This window comes from Bombus pascuorum, chromosome 3 (assembly GCF_905332965.1).
Source record: "Bombus pascuorum chromosome 3, iyBomPasc1.1, whole genome shotgun sequence".
NCBI classification, from domain to species: domain Eukaryota; kingdom Metazoa; phylum Arthropoda; class Insecta; order Hymenoptera; family Apidae; genus Bombus; species Bombus pascuorum.
Window position 1 is genome coordinate 8,775,515 of NC_083490.1, and position 25,126 is coordinate 8,800,640.

At 30.6% G+C, this 25,126-nt stretch overlaps 3 protein-coding genes across 5 annotated transcripts; 1 reads left to right on the forward strand and 2 right to left on the reverse strand.

Annotated features, from left to right (window-relative positions):
* Window positions 1–380: 380 nt before the first annotated feature.
* Window positions 381–7,937, reverse strand: LOC132905014 (zinc finger CCHC domain-containing protein 8 homolog). The gene is made up of 7 exons (XM_060955916.1): window positions 7,525–7,937; window positions 6,922–7,162; window positions 6,484–6,797; window positions 6,113–6,326; window positions 5,852–6,035; window positions 5,534–5,748; window positions 381–5,399 (listed from the first exon to the last, which is right to left on the reverse strand). Exons 1-7 carry the CDS (start codon window positions 7,785–7,787, stop codon window positions 4,971–4,973), a joined length of 1,860 nt encoding a protein of 619 aa, XP_060811899.1. The 5' UTR covers window positions 7,788–7,937; the 3' UTR covers window positions 381–4,970.
* Window positions 7,931–9,995, forward strand: LOC132905024 (MORN repeat-containing protein 3-like). 3 transcript variants are annotated; one of them, XM_060955934.1, is made up of 5 exons: window positions 7,931–8,011; window positions 8,481–8,627; window positions 8,976–9,268; window positions 9,389–9,576; window positions 9,657–9,995. In XM_060955934.1, exons 2-5 carry the CDS (start codon window positions 8,599–8,601, stop codon window positions 9,828–9,830), a joined length of 684 nt encoding a protein of 227 aa, XP_060811917.1. In that variant the 5' UTR covers window positions 7,931–8,011; window positions 8,481–8,598; the 3' UTR covers window positions 9,831–9,995. The 3 variants fall into 3 exon arrangements, with proteins under 3 accessions (XP_060811917.1, XP_060811916.1, XP_060811918.1); XM_060955933.1 differs by lacking the exon at window positions 7,931–8,011 and having other exon boundaries at window positions 8,168–8,643; XM_060955935.1 differs by lacking the exon at window positions 7,931–8,011 and having other exon boundaries at window positions 8,168–8,627.
* Window positions 9,875–23,328, reverse strand: LOC132905021 (calcium release-activated calcium channel protein 1-like). Its single transcript, XM_060955929.1, is given in 6 exon segments — window positions 9,875–11,273; window positions 11,824–11,952; window positions 12,664–12,726; window positions 12,728–12,739; window positions 14,870–15,063; window positions 23,210–23,328. Coding segments are annotated over 6 exon segments (963 nt in total). The 5' UTR covers window positions 23,244–23,328; the 3' UTR covers window positions 9,875–10,742.
* Between the last annotated feature and the right edge of the window lie 1,798 nt (window positions 23,329–25,126).

Genomic DNA, 25,126 nt, shown 5'->3' on the forward strand with positions numbered 1-25,126 from the left:
GAAGTTAATGTAAATTTTGTGAATCGACATAATTCATAATCTTCGTCATTTATTTTCCAGTGCCAGGACCACGCGATACTTCGTCGTCCTCAAACTTTTTCATTATCACTTTGCTAATTATTGGATTCGCTGTTCTTATGTATGTTTTTAGACCAAACTCTCTTCGTCAATTAACCAATAACACAGCTAAAGATCGAGATAACGAACGCGTAAGTGTCACATTACTTGCAGTATAGTTAATTCTATTTTTATCTTACTTTAGATTTTTATCGTAATATTCATACAACTTTTTTTTAGGATTCAAACGGCGACCCTCCCGTACCTCCACCGACAGCGCAATAAGAAATGCAATATGACAAACACTGGATTTTCATAGTAGAATCTGCCAAACTTATGATAACAGGAGAACTGGAGAAAGAATAATTAATTCATTCATTCGATTTATAAAATATAACTAGTATATATTTAATCTAACCAAATAAGAACTATAACTTCCTTTCACAGGTTTGAGAATGATTATATTTATACACTTTAACGAGTATACACATACCCATTTTAATTTCTACAGTTTTACTTATTAATATCTATCACGTGTCAGGGGACCTGTGCAAAAGAAAAAAATATAATTTAACGAGATTATTTTCGTTAAATATAATACGTAACCGAATCTCCGATGTTGTGTCACAGGCTGTTGGAAATAGTCTTTTACGAATATGTGACAGTTTTAACATTGAAATTATAATTTTTAAACTGGAATAATAAGAAGTTTTTCGTCATGTTGTTACTATGATTGCACATATTGTATATCATAGGGAAAAAATCGTTAAAAATGTATTTTGATATTCGTTATTGTAAATAGCCTGAGTACCTGTAATTCGATAAAGGTATTGTATTCTAGTATTTATATTAAATTCGATAAAGTTTCGTAGGAGATGTAATTGAATTTTGTAGATTAAAATTTGTTGATGAATTAAAAAACTATGTAACGACGAATTAAAATATATTGCCGTTTATTTATGCTTTTTATGTTAGTTTTGAGGGATTGTAAGGATAGAGGCGTACAATATATATTAAAAACAATACAATGAATTGAGGCAATCTTTTTCCTTTTATAATAGGATTGGAAAACTAAATATAATAGTATTACAGTTTCATGTTGTTCAGTACAAAAATTAAACATTGGAAACAGTATCCCAATAGTTTTTGTTGAATTACATTATTTGTGCTATTCTGTATGATCTATTATGTTGGAGCCCTATTTGAATCCTAATGGTTTTACCATACACAAAATGATTTAAAAATAAAATTTAATGTAATCCATGCTTGCATAGTGAATGTGAAAAATGAAATATTTCTTTTTTAATTGTTGTACATTCCTTCGTCTTATTTGTAACAATAAACATGCATTGTATTTTATATATGTTTTCATTGTTTACTTTATTTTGTAACAAAGGAACAGATTAAGATGTCATAACAATGTGGAATATTAGTAAGGTTTTAATGTTTTGTTTCTTGAAAAACACAGTATTATTATTTTCCAACTGAATAACAATATATATTTCCATTTGCTTAAGATTAGTAATTTATATCGTTTGAAGAAAATGTGTATTGTAATTATATAATATTTCTCCATGTGCGAGACTGAATTATCACAAAAAATTATTATAAATATACGTGTATTTCACAAAAAAGATAAAATATGTGTAATGGTAAGTAATCTTATGGAATTTATACACTATTTTCTAACTACATATTTATGAATATTTAATGTACGTATATTAAATGCTACAATACGTGCTATTTCTTTAAGAAAATATTTATTACGTGCATCATAGCATTCTACACCACTGGATCAGTGAAGATCTACAAAAAAAGTAGCTGTAAAATTAACCTGGACCTTCAAATTCAGTGTCATTTTTTAATTGCATTATATTCTATATTTCTATTCTATACTATATCGCGAGGATCGAAAGTCTCAAAGGAACTATGGGTCGCACTCGATCGTTCTCTTGAAAAAAAGATGTTAATTAACTTTAGAAGTCACCTTATTTGTAATTATCTGATATACGCGATATATATCTGATATATAGCTGTCGATTTTGTAAAGCGTCTGAGATAACGCAGGCCGATAAGAAAAAGACATTGCTTGGAGAGGGAATCATACTACCTTACTATATCGTGACATCGATTCTAAGCAATACATGATCGCAGCGAAGGTCACTGTTGCGTTGCAAATATTCGTAAACCGTCTCTGGTTCATACTTTCCACTGTTGCTTCTTTTTGTCATAGATTAATCTGTAATTTTAATGTAATAGATTAAAAATTCTAATGTAATACATTAAAAGATTAATGCATCTGACTTCAAAATATAAGTACATTACAAATAATGTGAATTCGAAAATTTATGAAACTTTAACATTTTTTTCCAAGAGGACTGTGAAGGTGATTTACGATCCATAGTTTCTTTGAGTCTGCACTCGACGGCCTTTTCGGTCGTAGCAGCAACTCGAGGTGATTTTGCGCGTATATGACGAGTGTCTTGTAGGTAATATAAAATGATTTTATACAAAAATTAACTTAAAAAAACATATTTTAATAATCTATATATATTTACATCTTTGAACATGTCATTTTCTGTATTTTTTTTTACGATAATTTATAAAACATGTGCCAAGATGCATCCTTGGCTTGTCGGGAGAAGTATCGCAATAATAAGTTGTTTCGTGTCTTTCTCCTGCTTTGTATCGGTAAGAACACACCTTACAAACCTTTTTTAAAATTACATGAAGCTCTCCATTTAACCGAATTTCATCACACTTAGCAGTCAACGTCGAAGCTCGATCTCACGGTTGTCGAATATCTCCTCTCAACTGGTCTACTAAAGTTTTTATAAATCGCAAATGGTTCAGTGGCCTTTCGTTCTTTTGCTTTTTTATAGAATATATGAATTAATTAAAGAAATTTCCAAATCCATTTTTTTAGAGCTTCTAAATTTACAAAACTATAATACTTCTGGCATGATCGTCGAATGTGAACTAACGTCGGAGACGTTGCCAGAACCATAGTTTTGGAAGAATTTGAGCACAAGTATTTCATCTCCATCTTAAAGTGTAACACTTCACACTTCATAACAAACAATATAAAGAGCTAAGGAATCTATTTACGAACCAATACTGCGTTCTCATCAATTGGAGAGGTCGAAATCTAGCATAAACAGGGACTGTCGCCTCTTATTCTCCTTTCGAGTTGTTACATGGAACGCTATAACGACTAAGAATCGCCTCTCAAGTGCAAAGGGTTAATCCTTATAACGAGTAAAATACGATGCAGTAAAACTTTTAACCTTGAAATTCAAGATCAAAGTCAATATTGCCGCCACTTTTTTCGTAATCTTCACCGAGCTAGAGTTTCACAATAGAATAACCCTACGATGCTCGTGACAAATTATTTTCAGACACCGTGTACATCGAGAATATAAGAGATTAGTTTTAAAAATTATAGTTTTAGTAATATTTTTCAATTTTTGTTTTTAAATCAAATTCTGTTCTCACGTCATTTACATTTTGTACTATGCAAATATGCTAGAAATAATCGAATTTTTTAGAGAGGAAAATAAATGTCATACACTTTAAACATAGCATTGACTTGCCTCTGTTAGTATTTTGTTATTATTATTACAAAACATAAGACATTCCTTTCTTTATTTACATATGTACACAGTATCTTTTAGAATTGGTAAACTTTTTGCTATTATTAATCTTCTAATTAGAAAACATGAATGAAAATTTCCATATAAAAATAGCAAAAATAAATTCTTTAATTAACAATAATTTAAATTTTAATTCTATGTTTATAGAACCTGTGGCATGTAAAACATGCAACAGATATTGATAAGTAAAGAAAATTAATTATTCAATTATTTATTAACACGTTTATTACCACCATGATATATATGTGTGTGCATATGTATGTACGTATGTATGATGTATATACTATTCTGAGAGACCACTGTGACAGATATGATTTTTTATTTTCAAATCACATAAATAAGTAAAGTGTATAAATTCTGAATATTATAGCTAAAAACTAGTATCACGTCTGTGTCATACCATATAATGTTTGCTTTGTCTATTTAGTTTAGTATATTGTGTATGTGCAAAAATGGAAATGTGTGGCATAGTGTGTAAGACTAGTAAAGCTAAAGGATGATAGATGTTTCACATTCCGCGTGCTAGTAAACATGTTAAAGAAAATAATTATTTATAAACAGTCACGACAACTGAACAAATGTTTTAAATGCATATATTGAATTTGTACATTTTCATAAATGGATAAAAATATTTACCAATTTTAAAACGAACTGGACATGTAGAAGAAATGTGCAATGTATGGTGATAAGTATAATTCACAAGAAAATAAAGTTTAAAATGTTTTTTGATGAATATGAAATAGTTTATGTTCAGTCACAATGTATCACGCGAGAAAATGCCACTAATTAATAGAAAAATAGTATGTATTTGTACTTTTTATAAGTGAGACGTTATGAAATTTTGTTTAAAATTATAAGCTTTTTCTTTTTCCAGACATAAGTAGAAAGTAGAAAGTGAAAAATTTTAATGCACCTTCTATAATGATTAAAGGGCAATGAAACTTTGAATTTGTTCATTATTGTGAATTAAAAGGGGAAATCGAAAATTACGTAAAATATGTTAGATATATTTTGTGTTCCGAAAGATAAGTATAACAGTAAAGAATAAACCTATTATTTGTACATTTCCTAACATAAGATTTATGCTAAAAAAAGCCATATATTTTAGATTAACTACAGATAAAAATATATGTCATTCTTTAATTAGAAATATAACATATCAAATGAAATTTATATCTCTGCTCCTTTGCAAAAAATGGAATTATTGCTCATTTATAAAATATGATAATTTTTTCAATCATGAATTGCAATGAGATATAATTATTCTTGATGAAGCTTTGCTAATGTATGTCTTACTTTCTGCAAAACCCCAGTCATTTGTTCATACTTACCTGTTGAATCAGGTAAGTTCTCAAAATTAATTAAATTGCAAATATTTTTTGAAAATTTTTCAGATGGTGGCAATTTGTTATACGGAGACGTACTCTGTAATACAGGTGTACCAAAATCAATAGACTTCACACTTCCATGACTTGTATTAATTCCATTTTGACGGATACGATTTGATTCTGGAGTAATCTCATTACTAGGTGGTGGCATATCAGATTTTGATACTGAATTCGAAGAATTGCTTTTTGATGAAACATCTGAGTTTGATTTCTGAAGTTCTACAAGTAGTTGCTTTTTTATGTTCTCCAATTCGTATAACGACGGAGAATTCGCTCGTAAAGAAGTCGATGCAGTGTCTTCCTGAAATGTTTTATACACAAATTTTTATCTCATCTTTTAATACACGCTACGAAAATATTTTACCCTTCTACCTTATCCTTCTACAATTAATACTGAATGAAATGCTAAATGTATGTAATATCTTTTATACGTACTAATGTTTTAGAAAATTGTAACTCTTGAGAATGATAATCTGAATCCTCAGATATTGATGTTGGTTGTAATAATAGTGGTTCTGATGGATTTGCAGACGATTCTGGTGGTAATAGAGGTTCTGGTGGTAATAGCGGTTCTGGTGGTTTTACAGGGGAGTCCGGTGGCAATGGTGGTACAAACAGCCCATTAGTAGGTACACACTCTACCGCACTATCTACTTAATAGAAAATAAAAATGTTTTTATAACATATGCATTTAATTAGTAGAATACGTGAATTTTGAAAGAATTGTTGCGTGTGAATATAGAGTTTCTGTACCTTCTACATCCTCAATTTCCATTTCAGTAGGTTCTAGAATTGGACTGTCTTCTGATGTATTCCTAAAAACTTTGAGTTTTTTTCTCTTATATCCATCGTCTGCCGTTCTTCCTTTTAAGTTTGACAACATTCTTTGTTTACTATGAATAGTCAACATTGTTGATACGGAATATTTCCCATCCTCCTATTGTTCATAATAAATGTTTAGCAAGTTTAATTTTGTAAAAATCTATTACTTTTATAAAATTTACTGTTGCTTACATCTCGAGTACCAGGTGGAGCTGGTACATTGAAACCAGGAAAGTCATATATTTTTTTTACATCATATTGATCTCTGTCTCTTTCTTCAACGATATGTCCTAGTTCATCATTAGGATCTTCTTCTGCAATGCCATCAGAATTGAATAGGGACAAACCAGAATGTTGCAAACGTGCCTCTTCTAACCATCCTGGAGGATAACCAAGCTTCCTCATTCTAGGAAAATTATTTTATATACAAAAATTAAGATTAATAAACATCAGACAATCCATATTTGTAATCTGTTTACATTTAACAAATTAAATACTTTTCTTAATTTTATTCTATTACCTATGATTTTTTAAAAATTATAACATGAAATTTAATTAATTACCTATATATATGTCTAGGTAATTCATTACTTCTGAGACCTAGTGCATGACGTAAATTGTTACTTAATTGACCAGGGATTATATGATCAAATCTATGATTATTTCCCAAATGATATCTAACACCTTTTGAATTTGCTTTCATATTGAAATTTTTTCGATTTGCGTCTATAGCAGTATAATTTCGTGGTTCTGTACAATCTCGTAAATTATGATTTCCCAAACAATTAAAACATGTAAACCTTTGTGAGTTACCCCCTGGATATTTACTTGATTCGAATTTTGTATCATCAATCACATTATCACATAATATATATTTCTAAAATAATAAATAATAACATTAAAACAATAAAAGTAATTAACAATTTAGCTATTTGGAGTAATCAGTTTTAAATAGTTTTTTCTTATATGTAAATATTGAACAATACAATAAAAAAACAGACCCTACTATAAGATGGAACATCAAAGTCATCTCCAGGTCTTGGCTGTTTATCTACAGTAAATAATGTATCGCATATTATATCCTGACTATCATCACTCCCTGTCGTAATATCGATAGATTGACTTATAGAGTCAGTATCATTATCCCAAACTTCTAACGTTAAACCATTATCATTTTCTTGACATTTAATCTTGGAAGATACTAACTCCTCTAGAAACACTTTTATTCTTTTACTATATTGCCTAAAAAATTCAATAAAGGAAATGGAATTAAAAGTTACTTCGATAAGAAACAATTACATTAAAAACTAGTTACATATTATTATTTTAATGTGTTTACTAAGAGATCTAACTCATTTAGGACCAAAATAATTTATTTTATCATATATAATTAGAATGATTATATTATGTATAATAACAAATTGAAATAAAAAACGACACTGATATATGTATGTTTATTCAGCCATTATTCAGCATATGTCGTTTTAGGTTATATAAACAAATATTAAATTTACCCGTTCTACCCGAAAATTTATAAAGAATAATATATATATATGTACACATGTACACATATTATATATCAATAGCAAATAACAATTTTTTACCATGCAATGTTTTCATCTCGAAACATAACCTTCAAAAGTGGTGTTGATATACTCTCATTATCGCAAGTTTCCATTGTAGATTCATTTTTATTATCCATATAATTATTGGTTACGTTCATCTTATCCGCATTGTTGTCCGGTAATGAATTTTTCTCAATTGAACATTCACTTTGGTCATTGTCAGTAATATTGATAATATCTTGGCTTGAGTCTAAATCAATCACCTCTTCGTCGGTGTCGTTAATGGTAATCGTTGAATTCATGGAAATACTATCGATACTGATACGAAAACATAGAACTATTTTATATTATGGACGTATGATCTTTTGTTGTGAAGCAAGTTTCTCTCCTTCGATCTTCTGTCTCAACGAAAACACGACGCTTCAATCTTATCAAGTTTTCTAAACGCAATAAAACTTAACTGTAGGGGCGCTCTCATTCGTGTGCAGATAAGCATGGAGTAGATTTTCACGTATTTCATTATTCTGTATGACAAATTGTTTTACACGAACAATCTTCTTATTGATAATTATTTGTTATACAATAATTTTAAGCATGACATAAAATCATAAAAGGTATAAGTTTTCCAATGAATTTTAGCGGTCCTATATTAATATCTTTCATCATTACTTAATAGAAAAGAATATTTTGTTCGCACATTTCAAAGTGGTTAATCACTATATATTATTTGAAATTTTTCTTTCATAAAGTATAAAAAATTAATAATAATATATGACATTGATATATTATTTTTACATTTGCAAATTGAATATTTTATTGCATATTTCAATTGTATTCGTATTCGTTTGTTCGATTATAAAGTGATGCTATTGTCTAAATGAATGATCAATTATATTTTAAAATGAAATATTAACCACTTTAACATGATTGTTCAAAAAATTATGTTTCCAAAATTCAAATGAAATCTCTGATAAATGTTACAATGCCTTTTTTAGAACCCATTAAAACTTCATACATTAAGCAGAGAATAGGGAGCTCGAAAAGAAATGGTTTGCGTTATGCCATTTTTAGCCCTCAAAGCAAAGGACTTTTCAAAAGTCATTACATTGGTGAATGGAAGAACGACGTAAGAGAAGGCATAGGTAAAGAAGTGGACAGGTATATTAATTATGATATGAACTAAATATTTTACAATGATCAAAATAAAATTTTTTCAACAATGTAAGTAATTCAGATAATATTGTCAGAAAAAATTACGCAAATACAATATTGTATTTTGCAACAATTAAATGTTATGGTATAATATATTTCAATCTATTGCGATTTCCAAAATATGTAAAATTTGCGTTACAGTCAATGAGTTAGAATAACTGTTGTAAGTAGTTCTGAATAAGGATAATCATTTGAAATATCTATTTTTATTTGTACAGTGTCCTCTGATATTTTTCACATGTTCGAAAACAATTTCAATTTCGTTTGAAATTTCATAGAGATGGATGGATGTACAATGGTAGTTGGCTCAACGATAAAAAACATGGTTGCGGTATTTTGAGCAAAATTTCAAAAGAAGACCATACTATTCATCGATATTATATTGGCCAATGGGTGGCTGGAAAAAAGCAAGGATTCGGGCATAACTGGTTCGAAGATGGTTCTTACTATGAAGGTGACTTCTGTCGAAATAAACGACATGGTTATGGTCGTATGTGGCATTGTAATGGAGATTATTACGAGGGCGCTTGGAAGGATGATTTTTACCATGGCATGGGATTACTCGTTAAAGGTTTCTTGATTGATGTCATCTGTTCTTTTTACAACCGACCTTAATAATGTTTCGGCTATAAATAACGAATAACTTATCGTTATTTTCCAATACACTAATTAAAAGTGGTAACTTTTACAGAAAATGGTAACAAATATAAGGGTCAGTTTATTAAGGGCAAGAAAGAAGGTTACGGCACATTTTATCACATAATTACCGGTCAAGAGCAGCGTGGTTTCTGGACAAACGATTGGTTCATAAACGGAACCATGTCAGATGCAGATTTTCGACAATCTGCAATTCGTCCAACATCATATCCTATTCCGGAAGTACGTAACGATTATAAGTAAATTATCAACATTATTGTAAAACTTTTATTCATTGATGATAATTTTTATTTGGTTCAAAGCTGAAAGCGATACCGGATATTAGCAATTCTCAAGATACTTCGGAAACTATATATGATAACAAAGAGGCGGAATCCTTTTTCACTGAACCTTTTTGTAAGAGAGCATCGAAGCGTATAATTCCGAATATATGCGTGTCCATAAACACGTGCCCTTGTTTAAATTCCGTTTTATGAACATATATTCTTGCAGTTTAAAATAACACATAATACAAAATGAATCGATGTTATTTGTATAATTTATTCTAGCAAAAGTACTTCAATTTTGCATATATTTCTTTCTATCAACATATGTATACACGTATAAACCGTTTGTTCGCAATAAAAGCTGTGTACAATAATTTAATTGCCGCTTCTTTAGCGACGGCAGTAATTTTGTACAGACAGAGACAATAAGACTGAAAATTATTTTGTCTCCGAGTAAAAAGCTTTTCAAACGTTACTTGAGCACGGGACTTATTATGTGAAAAGAAATAAACGAACAACGTAAAAAGAACTGTGAATAATACCGCACGAGCGGCATGTTTTAGAACAAAGTAATAATAAGTACATTCAATGCGAGCTAGTCACGCATTATCAGATATTGGAAGATATAAACCCCCATTCAAGACTGTTGCTTTTTGAGCCATAGCTAAGGATACGTTATATAATAAATCTTATCGCGTATCATTGCTCTTATAGGTTAAGTCGCTACGCGAGAAGGGGAATGTTTCACGTTTATACATACATATATCCTTTCACCAAAAATTACTTTTCAGTACGTGTACAAATTCATTGCGATATAGTTAAACATAGTAGGTAACAATATATCACTTCGCTCGCTGAAAGAAATAGGTGTTCCCTTTCAAACTTGTCAAATAAAAGAGTTGAGAAATATTATATACAGTCATTTTTGATACTTTCAATACAGTACCAATTCTCATCTTCATAACCCATTCTAATCTATCGTTTGAATTGTTTTAATACGTAATAACATGTATAAGCTAAACAATGCAGCATATGCAGATAATTAGAGATTCATTATCCTCCACTCAGAGAGGTTATCACATTGTAAAAGTAATACAGATCATGGATTGTGCTTTACCGTGTTCAGACTACGTGCGTCACGCCAGTGGTCTGTAGTAAATTCACACCATTTCTACCTTCAACATCGGTTGACTCTATTTGTTCTTTAAGTAACTCCAGTTCTCTTATACCGGACACAGTAACTTCGTATTTGTGGGCCACTAAGCTCCGATAAAAATGTACAGCAAATATGAGGAAGATTATTAGTACTGGTATTAACACGATACAAGCAGACCAGGCGGCCACTTGTGAAAAGTCATAGAACTTCACCCAACAAAGTATAGCAATTTCCAATAAAAATAGTAAAAGTCCTAGAAGAGTAGAAAACGCCCATGCCACTTCGATGTACCAGTGTAGACGTTCGTGTGGAGATTCGTGTACTAAGCTTATGCTATGTAGATTGCACACAGCTTCGATGTTCGGCAAAATACACGTTGATATCATTAAAGCTAACATGTGAACCGCAACCAACAACGTAGTACACACAGCGAAGGCGATTAACATCTCTGAAGGTACTTTCGTATCGGAATTCAACTGTACTTCCACCATAGCTACCTGTAAAGGAAAAAATATTTATTTATTAATATCTATTAATATATATTAAAATGTGTATGAAATATTTAACAGTGAGTTTATAATCTGTGTAATGAAATCAATTGCTCAGAGTTATTTCCTTTATTGTTATATGCAATCGTCCTTTTTAAAATAATTTTACAATATTTTTATACAGAATTGATTCAATTTTAGACTAACTATTTATATATAAATTAAAAAATAAATATTAACTTTACTGTACCCCTAAGTTTTAAGAAATTCTATTAATACTAAATAATATTGCGGGATATATCTCTTCTTGTTCCTGAACTCATTTTTAACAAATTATAATCTACGTTACTCTTATTAATAATCCTCCCTTGACTGTTCCCTTTGTTCCCTTTACTATTGTACTGTTATTATCGTAATGTGAATTGATTAAGTCTGTTATTTTTAATAATGGAGAACAAAAAGTTAAAACCTGAAAAAAAGTATTGTTCTAAAGTTTTGACGATTTAGAGGTATTTCAGATTACCGAAAAAAAGATTTATTAAAATATCCAGTTATGTACCATGGCAAAGCCGGAAAGTAGAGCAGACGTCTTGCTCGACGCTTTAAGTTTCGCTCGACTGAGCTGCAGTTTTCTCCAAGAGAGATAACCCGGCGTGTGAAGGCCATCTCCCGACTGCGACATCTTTGACTGGTTGACAGAAAAGAATAACAGACAATATAGAGGGATTATTAACACAACGTTTGTAAAATAGAATTGAATGGAAGCGAATGGTTGCATAATATGCTTAATCGAAAACAATACGCTAACTTGTGCCTCAAGTATCGCGTGAGCATAGTGACCAATTATATGATTCAATTGAAACTTCACTGATTTATACTATAATATTATAATTAATAACTATATTGTATATTATATAATTATTGGTATATATATTATATATAATATACAATATATATTATATTGTATTGCCGTTTGTCTATTAAAGTTTGTATCAGTAAATTTTTTCCTTTTTAAAATTTAACTAAGAAATTTCACATCTTTGAGAAAATCAGAAAATTGTTATATGGAATACTGATTTCTACAAAATGTTTAGGAAGTTATAAATATAAAAGTTGATTCATGGAAAGCCTGTATGTTGAGTATTAGAATAAATTATTTTTAAATTTGAATCACAATCATGAAACTTACACATAAGTATCCTAACTATGTTTGCTGTTTTGAAATAGCGGGAAACCAACAACGGTGGTATCCATTCGGCATTTCAGAATCGTGGTACACCGTCCGTATAGCAAAATCGTTGTTAAAAATACATCTAAGATAATTGCACATCTAGAGGTAATCAGCGTTTGGATAATTGGCGTTCAACTGTACAAACACGTAAGAAAGAAAGACACGTACCGAAAGTAGATGGCAACGTCGGTGCCAACGGGAGAGCTTGCCAAAAGTCCTGTGTAGGACAAAAAACCAACGGGTGCTGAACCAAACAAATAACAAGGAAAATTAATGGAAAGCCTCTAGATACAACACAAGAAAGAGAGAGAGAAAGAGAGAGATTCATCTAAATACTGATAGATTGAATCTGTGGGAAATCTGGCAAGCGACAGGACGATATAGTCAAGTACAATACACCAATGAAAGAAAAAATAGAATAATATAATCTTTCAACTAATTAGTAATTGTAATAAATTGTTACAAAATGAAAATTTCTAATCTATATAAAATAAATCTAGAGAACAGAAAGATATTTCTTTTTAACATTTAACTTCTATATTTATATAAATAATTTATAACTATATATATAACTTGTTCATTTAAATCAGTGGAGTAAAATTATGAATTGAGATTACGGTTAGCCTTGTGCACAACATATGTAATAAATCAATTCCTCTGAATATCGATTCACGCATATCCACAGTTAGTATACACATAATACTTTATACGTGAAGCTTCCGCTAACGCAAAGTTGTTTATACGTATTTCGTGTATGTCTGTATTTTATGTAAGTGAATTCGTTGCCGAGAACATGATCGTTAACGCGAGAATAATTATGCGATCGATATAATTGTTAGATAATGATTATGTTTCATTATAAACTAAGGAAGCGACCGGTAGCGATATAATTTAAGAAACAGGTCCGATTGATCTTATCGGTATTTACAAGGATTCCTTGAACGTTAGGTAATATTCAATTTTCTGCTTCTCTGCCGACAATATGAGTATCTTCCAGGTAAAGATCATCAACGACTCTCATGAGTTTTAATACGTAGTACTTTGTTCATTCGATCGTAAATCGTCAACGGAATTGAGTTTTAAGCAATGATATCAAGAGAGCATGATTTATCGAATCAAGGCGGGCAACAAACAAAATGATCTCTGACGTTGGAGTTCAATTGAATAGCAAACACATGGAGTATTCAATATACGTTATTATTTGTAATCATAAAGTCGACTGAATTTTATATTTCAATATTGAAGATTCTAGGGAGTTTTTATTAATTCTTAGTGTGATAGTAGACGCTTGGCAATTCTGACTAATAGAATATGGAAACAGACGTAGAATTATCCAAAGCGAATTGGTTTCATGGATACGTTAATATTATTATATACGTATAATACATGGACGTTTGTCTTATTAAGGAGATTCACAATTTAATACTCTGAGGATCGACTACTCTAACAAGCATATAGTCTGAATTCCTGCTCGTTTTTGGAGCGATTGAAAAGATTCAAAGCGACCAATATTATATCTAATATACTAATAACGGTTTCGTATTATCTAAGTATTAATATCGGCAATTAATACTAGTACATATATCGTCACCAAATATAGGCAGAATTAGCTGTAGTGGTACCGACAGTTTATTACGAATATCTCGAAAACTAAGCCTGAGCGGCGGTTATATGTATAGGAAAAAGTTCAAGTGTTGATTCCTACAAGGTATTAAAAAATCATCGGAATCATTGATAAGATATGTTGATGAGATATCGATAATTACCATAAATTCATATGATTGTATTATATATTTATTATTACCTCAACATACTTTTTTAATTTTCTTAAACTGTGAATGTGTACTTTATCAGTGAGCTAGATGTTCATATGGTATACACATTAACACTAACATAGAACTCCTCAGATAATTTTACATCTTTCTTCCATGAAATTGTAATATATAAACAATTTCTTCTATTTTAAAATTATTTATAAACACAAATATTCGTAACATAATCACAACATCTGTAATATCCAGAATACATTATTTGACTATCATGCGGAACGTTTGAAGTTTCTTTTACAGCACATCAAAAGTATCAATATTTATATTTCAGCGATAAGATCCGCTGGAGTTGCCTGTAGTATCAAAGCCGGTTCAAAATGACCAAGCATCTGCCAATGCACATGCGGGTGAACGATATAATACTAATAAACGAGAAAATAAACGAAAAAATTGTCACCGGTGAAAATTGTATATATAGAAATGTACATATAAGGTGTTATGGAAGAAAACTACCAGATAACCGTATAATATCTAGTATAATACCCGGAGAGAGATAAAAAGGAAACGAACTGCGAGATCAAAGAGACAAGGGGAGAATTACCGACCTGACAGTTGTGAAACCGCTTATGGAAGCAGTGACCGTCAGCGTTGCGCAGATGTGTGCGTGCCACGTGTACGTGGATCGGTAAGTGCGAGGAGGGGAGTACTGCTCCGTCCTCCGCGCCAAACACTGAATTGCGTCCAGTGCTTGTCGACCATATGGACATCAGGCTTGATTCTTGCGTAGCTCTGATAAACGCTAAAAGAAAAGAAAAGCGTTACATTAGATTATATGTAGATTTTGTAATATCGGTAACTAATTATTAAACTGCGGACATTTATACATTTATGAGAAATTTAAAAGTGCAAAATGTATGCACAGAATGTATAGAATGTACAAAAGTATATAAAATATTGGATTGTTAGAGAAATTCGTAACGAGTGTTAAGAAACATTTAGCTAGAATTCAAATAGCTTTTATAGGCTTCCAGAGTATTTCACGAATTTTGTAAGTTATTAAATATTTCAAATAAAGTCTATGCTATATTGTACATTTAAAAAAATATAATATCTATATAAAATTATAACGTATTAAATATAGGTTTCTATCAAAAATTATAATATGATCTTAATCAGCTACAGGAACGAAATTTAATAAATGCTATGTTACATTGTGTAACAAGTTAATGATATACCTGAAATTTAACTTTGGAAAGATTAAAAAATATCTTTATATATGAACAATATGAAAAAAATTAATTTTATTTTTATGCACTTAGCGAGTAATTATGTCAACTAAGAATCAACTTTTCATGACACGTGCATATTTTCTGTATAACATTCTATATGCGAGAACACACCTTAATGTAGTGAATAGTTTCGGCGGGACAATTATTTCTTGACTCTTATATTTATACTCCTTATATTTATGTTTTTTCATTTTATTACTATATTCATTGCTTCTTTTAGTAGGCTATTTGTACTGCACATTGTTGGAAAAAAGACTAGCGGAGCGGCACAGGGGCAAGGGAGCTACTGTGCTGTATTGTTTACCGTCACGCGTGGTTGTATTGTTTTACTTGTATTAGGTCGTTCAAAAAGTTTCTTTCGTTTTATAAGGAAATAACGAATGCACAACATTTTCCGTTTTATATTATTTTATCGAATTACGTATGATCCATTTTGTTCTATCAAAATAAAGATCACAACGTTCGACAGATTAGTTTTCATGTTTGTATAAAGATGCGTCGTTGTAAAAGACGTGTCTGTAAAAGAAAGACACTTTTCGGACAACCTAATATATGTAACACTTTCGGGCAATACGCGCGCTTATCTTCATGATTGTGCTGAGTCTATACGAAATAATGCTAATCTACTTTCCATACAGTAGCTCACGAAAGTATTCAAACACTTGTTGAAACTATTTATAGATATACCATGTGTGTTATATGAAAAATTTTGAAATTTCATTAACACTGTAACAAGAGTCGATTATGATTATTATGTTGCTAAAGTTTGAAACAAATCTGAAAAAGTACATAGAAGTTACAAAATGTTTAGTGCAAATACATGTTACAGAGAACACAAAAATATTTACATAGTCAATTATCTATTAATATACCTAATATTGAGGCATATTGGTAAACCTAAATATTTAATAGGATCATTTTGAACATTTATCAGCTACTTATGCTACGCATTAATCTTCTATATATATATAAATTTTTATAATATAAATTCTCAGATTGATTCTAAATATGATCGATACAATCATGACAGTTGTATATCATTACAGTGTTAATGAAATTACAGAATATTTTATATAACATATACGATATGAACATAAAAGTTCCGTAAATACATACATACTTAGTTCAGATATCTTCGTGAACTATTATATGATAGTGTGTATAACCTTCACTGTTGGACGGTTAATTAACGCCTTCGAGAAATAAAGTTCTCACTTATAACTTTACGTTCACAGTGACCGTGCAACATGTAAGAGAGGTGGAATGAGGAAAAAATATGAGATTTAATTTAAAGAGATTTTGAATCTCGTCTGTATCATTTCCAACAGACGTTAATAGCAATCGAATGATGGGGGCGCTGCACGCACAACGTTCTCTTTCATTTACGCGCTATTACGCAAACGATACATTTCCCGCAATCTTTTTGATCTAAACGCCACATAAAGGCCCGAGTATTGAGATACAAAAGCAATGTTTTCTTTTTTATCAATAGAACTGATTCAACAATTGGTATATTCTCGTTTCGCTGGGTCATTGTACCAAATAAAATCGTTACAGATATATCGTATCTAAAAATACCTTGGTACTTAAAAAGATAAGTAGCATTTCGGGTAAAAATAACTGAAACCAAAATTATCTATCGAAAACGAGAAATAAAGAGACGGTTACTTAATAGATAGGATGCTTCTCGTAACTGGATCAAGCCATAATTTTAAAATATGTAGTAAGCAATACACGAAACTTTCATTGAGTAAAATTAAATGTTCTCGCGTAGTGCATCATGTGATTATACGGAAGTGAAGATGTTTCGAAGATTTCGAAGTAATCTCCATTTTTTAAAATTGTATATGCTTTCATATACAATTTGACTGGTGATTTATTTTAGTGAGTTTCAGAGAACAATTATGTACTTGCATATGAAACCAGTTTTTTTCGCGTAACTATTCCTGCTAATTCAACCTTGACTGTGGTACTGTTGAACAAAAAAAAGAAAAAAAAAGAGTTTGTGGAGATTGGACCAAGATAAACAACGAGAGAAAAAGAGATTCTTCTTGAAGCACTTCGACAATGTTATTTTTTTTCGAATTATAAACATGCTCAAAAGTATTCGAACCATGTTCCTCTTTATAAATATCGAAAGATAACTTCAGCAACGAATTATATATATACTACAATGTTTGGATCCTTTCATATCTGAATTGCAAATGTAGTATAGTGTACATTAATCATCAGAAGTCTATCAATGGGTGCAAAGTATAACTGTATTTTATGAAAAAGTGTATGGCATTGATTAGGTAAACTGGATAAAAACCGTAGATTTGAAATACACATTTAAGAATAAGAATAAACCAGATGCTATACTGATTCTAATTATACATTTATATTTGTTCTATACTATTCTCATTATCTGTTTCAGAGGCAGCGAAAAAATCAAATGAATTCTAATAACACTCTTGAAATTAATTCATAGATTGTCATAAATATAAAAAGAAAAGTTCTTTTAGGTATAGAAAATAAAAAGAGAAATTCCTTTAGGTATAATTTCCTACGAATGTCTATTGGAAACACTTGTAATGAAATTTTCCGTAAAAAGACCATAACGAATTGTCTACAATGCCATTGGGTATGTTGCAACTAATATAGTTCAGAGATACGTGCCAATATCACTAAAAATACAGGGACCGTAGAACGCATAGAGAGCTTGCTGTTACGGCTCACACACGAAATTAAATATTCACGCTGCTAAATCAGAGTAATATGTAAGTTGTTACTTGCAAAAAATGACTAACATAATCTGATACACCCGACGAATACCTACATCACGTCATTATGCACGAGATTAACAAATTGCCGGGAACTTTGCGCTAGCATGTTCGTGTGAGTTATGAATGCCCATAAGATAAAGAATAGATACAGTCAGTCACAAACATTTATATACAACAAAAGCACTCTTTGCTGTTTTTCAGAAAAGATTAAAAGAATTTATACTTATATCTTAATATAATTTGTAATTTTTTTGGTATATTGATGTATTTCTAGAAAGAATTAAAGAGATATAAAAGTATTGTAATTTATAAAAGTTCTAAGATGCCATGTAAGAAATTACAACCTTAAATTTTATCAATACAGGATCGATAAGATTGCAGGCTGTTAGTAATGTATATCAAGAAGATATACCTACAAGAGATTAATTTAATATTTAATATCTGTTTTTATGATTTCATGTAGATATAACAGGCGTATATACTCTTTTGTGAGATTGTATTTTGTATTATTTTTTTACTTCCTGAAGGATTATGTTATTTCTCCAAATATGTATCTGACTCTATTAATACAAAATGTGATTTGAAACAAAATTGCTGGAGCTAATGTCTTCGTTTTAATGTAAAAGATGTATGTGTACTTTTGTTACTGACTGTACATCTTGTCAAACTGAAACACAGGAGAAGTATTAAGCAAAAGTTTAAAAATATGATATCATCATAAAATATAGAGTCTATCGTGACATAAAATAATAAAATGAAGAAATTGAGATTATTTCTTTATATATAATTTAAGTCAACAAATTGAACTAAAAACAAAGAAAAGAAAACGGTATGAATATAAATAATTGTTAGGTGAAATTAAATGAATTTAATTTATTCACATTCGTATACAAAGCAGCAGACATATGCCGATGAATAATTATAAATGTACAACTGTATTTACCATTTTGGAGCTGTTTGGAGGCGTGTGCGGTTGAACGCGCGAACTCATAACGAAGATCAACAATCTACACTCTTTACGGAATAAAGGAACAAAAAAATAAAAAGAATCAGATGAAAAAGCACTTTGCGAGTTGAAGACACCAGTATTTAGTCTAATATTACGATAATGAAAAGATTGGATAACGAAATATGTACTTGGCATACAACTAAATTACGTTAAATGATAGCAGTGAAAGACACCAGTATACTGAATAAGAACGCCGCGAAACGGCATCGACAAACATCAACGACAAACCACGAAGTTAGCCGACGATCGCCGAACATTTTCGGTCATCTGTGGGTAAGTTAGATTAACTACCCGAATGAACTTATAATCGAGTAACACATGTAAATTAGATGCAAATTCCTTATTGTGTATGATTATTAATAAATCATAATATATATCTATCTAAATATTACTATTTAATTAAATTTTTTATTTAATTAACTTATATACTATATACAATTAACATTATATTAATAAACATTTTAATATTAATAATACATAAATAAAATTCTTTTTTGTCAGATTCTCAAAACTATGATTTTAAGATAATTATATGTTATATATATCTTATACGATATCTAAATGATGAATATGGACGAAGTTTACTTATATAAGTTATTGATGACTTTTAAACAGGTTTTTATAGCGTTATAATAAAACATCCTTTTCTATGCTAAAAATTCTATACTTATGATTTCCTTTTCATTTAGATCAATTATTTTCAAATGAAGATATATTACAAGGATCGCGTGTATTTGATTTGAGGAATAAAGAGATGCATTTTAAAGGAATGAAAAAATCATTATTTTCAATGCAGTGAATAAATCAGTATAATAAATCAGGAACAGGATTTTTATTAGATATCATAAATAAAGTCCTTTTAAATTTAAAATTGCGTATTCATTATAGGAAATATAGGTTTCAAGTTATACTGTTACGTCGACCGACCCTCTGCCTAGATCGGACCACCGGATAGGACCCGACCAGGCAGGATGACAACCAGATGTCTTCGCATCCTTACCACGTGCCCCCAATAGTCTGAAGTACCCTTCATAAATTCCAGGCATTTTCTGTTTAAGACTCCCTCAGACCGACCAAATATTCTTTCACTGAATAGTATTGTCTACTACAGGTGGATACGGGAAAGTTAGTTTCTCTCACGTTCAGTATCTTTTATTAGCGACTTTCCTTCGAGGTCGGCTAAGACCCTTCCTAGTCTACCAGCTGTCTATTAACCAATCAGAAGCAACGTCTATTGCCTTCACTTTCCTAGCCAAAATTATCATCAACAAATCCGATGGTTCCGTGCGCGAGACACACCCATCCTTAGCTTTCTTCCGCCTCAGCATCGTCACCGAACGGCACTGATTTTTCATCTTTCGAACGGTCAACACCTTTGACCGGGTTTCCACCTTTAGATCAGTCACCTACTTTACTTATAATTTGTTATACCAGTGTCATATTCAATTTAACTACCTCTATTATCCTAACCGAAATAGGGGATCGATCATTTCGCGGCGTCGATTGTCTAATCGTAACGGGAATTTACGACTCCCGTTGACGTGCTCCCTCGCGATCGCGTCTCACCGCGAGTGAACGAAACATATACTGTACGTATTTATTTATTTTCTAACGTTAATTTTTAATTATATATAAATACAATATCTATTAGTTTCACTTAATTTTTCTTAAATGTATTTTCGGAATTTTTAAGGATTTTCGAAGATAAATTGAAGGAAATCACGTATCTTCTTGCAACAGCTTTGTTTACATCATACATCTATATCAAAGAACGGGTAAAAATGTAAACTAATATTTGACCGATGTTAAAACAAATTTATCGTCCTTTTAACGATTTGTAAACATTTTTAACACCTTAAATTTTGTAACTATATATAAAAGACTCATCAAGCGAATAATAGGAAAACATATACAGTAGCTATAAGTTGTAACAGAAAGTTAATTTATGATACAGAAATTTTGGAAAGCTTCATTCTGAAATACAAGGCTCATAAAGAAGTTATAGGCAGGAAATAATTTCCGTTAAAGAAAAATGGGGAGCAATATAGCTGGTAGGTAATTTTACTTATGGGCTTCTCCTCATGGCAAGCGTCCAGGATCATTTCCATCGAAGAGAAACGCGTCGCCTGCAGTCATGGTCAGGGTATCTCTAACCTACTTCCATTGCTACCGACTGATCTATTTAAAACCTGATCCCTACAATGAAAATTCACTTTGAAATGAAACTGTTCACTTGTTTTGATATTACCCTCGCTTCGACCGACATTAGGCGTGTGACTAACTTGTTGATAAATTACTGATCATAAACAAATATAGTATGCTCAGAACGGTTTCTATTCTCTTTCTGAAGTATGAGAATTTTACGTCATATTTATTATTATATATAATTTCTCTCTTTTATATAATTGTCTAGAAAATTATCCTGATGATTATTTATAAACTTATTTATTATCTATCCTTGTCCTTGATCGAAACAAAAACTCTTAACTGCGAGATTGATTTACAAGAAACAGTTCCAATATAAGGTACCTAAGCTTGATTTATCGCAGTTCGCAGGAATTCCGCCTGAAAAATCAATCGCTCCGAGGGAACGACAATTTTAGAATACACTCTTGTACCGTTTTAAAGATATCCAATAATAACCATGGAAAAATATTTTAATCCCTAGATATAAAATTTACTTAACTAAATATAACAATCATAAAGTCTCGCGTAACTTATCCGCCTTTGTTCTCTACTATTTTACCCAACATCTTAGAGGATTATTATATTGACTACAAATTAAATAAACCAACAAAGAGCATATTCCGCAGGAGCAAAAGGGTTTCATGATATAGTTGAAACAATTAATTAGTCGGCAATGCACATTGAAGAAGTGTGATGCGCGCAAAGATTAATTGCAAGAAATCGTACCGAGTTGTTAAGCCCATTACCTCCAGATATGAATGTCCTAGAATCTCAATTAATAACGTCATTCGTTTGTGCGCCGCCTTTTCGTTATAGAATTTCTGCGAATTTTCAATGGGAAGTTCTTATTTTCTTATTATTGCATTCCATGTGTTCATAACATATTATTCACGGTATCCTGTTATTACCTGGGAATCATTGACTGCACGCTGGTTTCTATACCAATTTATAAATATAGCAATGTCGGATGATTGGATCTAGGAAATTCTACATTTTTTTTGAATAGCATTTTTATCACGGAGTGATAAACAATTGTAATATAGTAGAATTAGAAGAACAAAATAGAAGAATTAATTACAGAAGATATTATAGATTTCACTAATGAAATATTAATAATATCATGTATATAACATTGTAATCATGAAATCGTTAAATAAAAAAGGTACTGTTGATACTGATGTATATCAACTCTAAGCTATCTCAGGTGATAAGGGAGATGAGCATATGATCAATAATGTGTAGAACTTTCGTAATTGTTAAAGAACAAAACAAATAGCAGCAAATAGGTGTGTGTAACATCATGGCAAATACGTAATACTATGTTGTTATCGTCGAAATAAGGAGAGTGAAGAAAGTTTCGTAACAATATTTTTTCAAGGTAAATTTTAAATCAGTAGCCTGAATAAAATATAACTTAAACTTGCAAAATAAACCATCAAAAATTCCATTCGAGTTTTATTTCAACTTGAGATCCTTACTATAATTTAATGTTTCATTGAATTCGAACAATCTCTAATATTCCAGATATTCGAAATGAATATGTACGTATAAAAATAAAAAACTAAGTCGATTACGTACGTATGTATCTAAAACTTCCTAATACTGAATTCGTTATATACAAAACATGAATATTTATTCTAAAGAATGTGCAAAAATAGAAGAATACAAAAATTATGAATTCGCCGGATCACTTACAAGAACCGTACTCAGCTCGTCGACGGGTTTCCATGTTAATAAGCAGCACACTATTTAATCTAGGAATTCCAATAATTTAGCACCAATAGCTCTTTAGAATTTCTTACCAGAAAGCACATACAAACGACACAAGAAAATTGTTTCTGCTCTTCGAGCGAGTGAAGAAGCACTTTCTTCGTCACTTGTCCAGATCTTTATCTAAATTCCCACTCACGATTCGACTTTATCATGACACTAATAAGCCGGGAGATATCTGTTTGTTTATTTTCCTTGGCTTAATATCATTTGTTTCTGCAATTACAATAATTCTGTAATTGTACGAAACTGGATTGTGCATTCATGTTCCTCGCTAGACAACTAAGGAATACGAACGAAAACTGATTGCGTGCATGAGACGGCGCTAACTGTATCACTGGAACGCTTCGATAAATTATATTTATCCTCCTCGGTTTAGACGACAATGTGTCCCCACTTGGGAGCGAGAATATAACATGGACACACCCTTTCACCCGAAGATGAGATGAACGATGGAAAATCACGGAAGAATAAAAGGATTGAACGAGAGGAATGGCAGATGTGCCCAATGTCGTTGGATGTTATTGTACATATGTAGTACATAATTAATCACGGTACGGTGTGGAGTGTCCCGTCTCAGAGAGTTCGAGAGAAAAGTATACCTTTTAAGAACTAGACTTTCCTACCTTTCGATACTTTCTCCGGAACAGCGTCGCCCAACGTTTAGTTTTCCCGAAACTATTTTTTCCAATAATTTTCGCGTGACAAACTTTGAAATATGGTACGACTGTGTTATGTGACATGCTGATGTGTAGATGTTGGATGAAGAGGTATGGACAGGTTACTGACTAGAAAATTAGTCGTATTTGTGACTTTAGAGTTATATTTGATGTTTTCTAAATTATTAAACGATTTATTATTTATGGACGCCGAACTCTGTTATATTATGTATATGATATTATAATTGTATATAATATTAAAATTGTATTTAATATGTAAGATATATTGAATGAAATTATACGATGAGAGGCTATTGTCGATATTGATATTTATCAATTTTAGACGAAACGTGGATCAAAAAGGAAATCAATATGACCATTGAGCGATCAATTCTAGAGAAAGATATCATATTTATAATAAAGAGATGTTAAAATAAGTGCGAAGAATAAATCAATTTCATTCAAACTTTAAAATGTATTAAATTTTTTAACAAAATTATTACAATTTTGACAAGGTCAAAAAAGGTATCCAAATTTAGAATAAGCGCCACTGCTTTGGGTCATTGGCTTTCAAGGTATAAACACAAACGTTCTCAGCTTTATTTCCGTGCAGAACCTTGACTTAATTTTCTGCATTCAATGGTATGTACACACGGATTCCTTATGTAATTCAAAGTCAAGAAGGTACGACTTCCTTCCAGACTAATTTTCTGCTTGGTGAATTTCCCGATAAAAATAATTATTCCATCAATTATTCAAAAATTCAAAAAAAGGTAAAATTATAATTCTTTTTATAATAATGAATTTTTCTAATAGCGTATATGTAATAATAAATTGTAATGATAGTATTCTATACTTATATCTATTATAAATGAAGAAATTAAAAAAACATATATTATGATATTATTTCTCATATAAACTTAAAGAATATGTGAATGTTTATTCACTACTTTTGAAATAATGTAATAAAATATTCGATTGAACAAGTAAACGGATTAGCATGTTAATATCTTGAATAAACATGATACATCAATAGTGCAAGTGACGTAAATAAATGAAACTAATCGAATATAAAATGAACGCAGTGAAATCTGAAATTTTGATAGATTCCAATATGTTACTATACATTCATTGAAGGTGTCAGTTTATTTTTTATAATATTAAAATATCAAAAAAATTTGTA

Excerpts from the sequence above, each read along its gene's own strand:
- LOC132905014 (XM_060955916.1), bottom strand. The coding sequence starts at position 7,787 with ATGAATTCAACGATTACCATTAACGACACCGACGAAGAGGTGATTGAT. Across the intron at positions 6,798-6,921 it reads ATGTTCCATCTTATAGTAGG|AAATATATATTATGTGATAA; the intron begins GTCTGTTTTTTT and ends TTATTATTTTAG. Across the intron at positions 5,749-5,851 it reads GGAAATTGAGGATGTAGAAG|ATAGTGCGGTAGAGTGTGTA; the intron begins GTACAGAAACTC and ends TCTATTAAGTAG.
- LOC132905024 (XM_060955933.1), top strand. The coding sequence starts at position 8,444 with ATGAAATCTCTGATAAATGTTACAATGCCTTTTTTAGAACCCATTAAA. Across the intron at positions 9,269-9,388 it reads CATGGGATTACTCGTTAAAG|AAAATGGTAACAAATATAAG; the intron begins GTTTCTTGATTG and ends TAACTTTTACAG. Across the intron at positions 9,577-9,656 it reads CATCATATCCTATTCCGGAA|CTGAAAGCGATACCGGATAT; the intron begins GTACGTAACGAT and ends TTTGGTTCAAAG.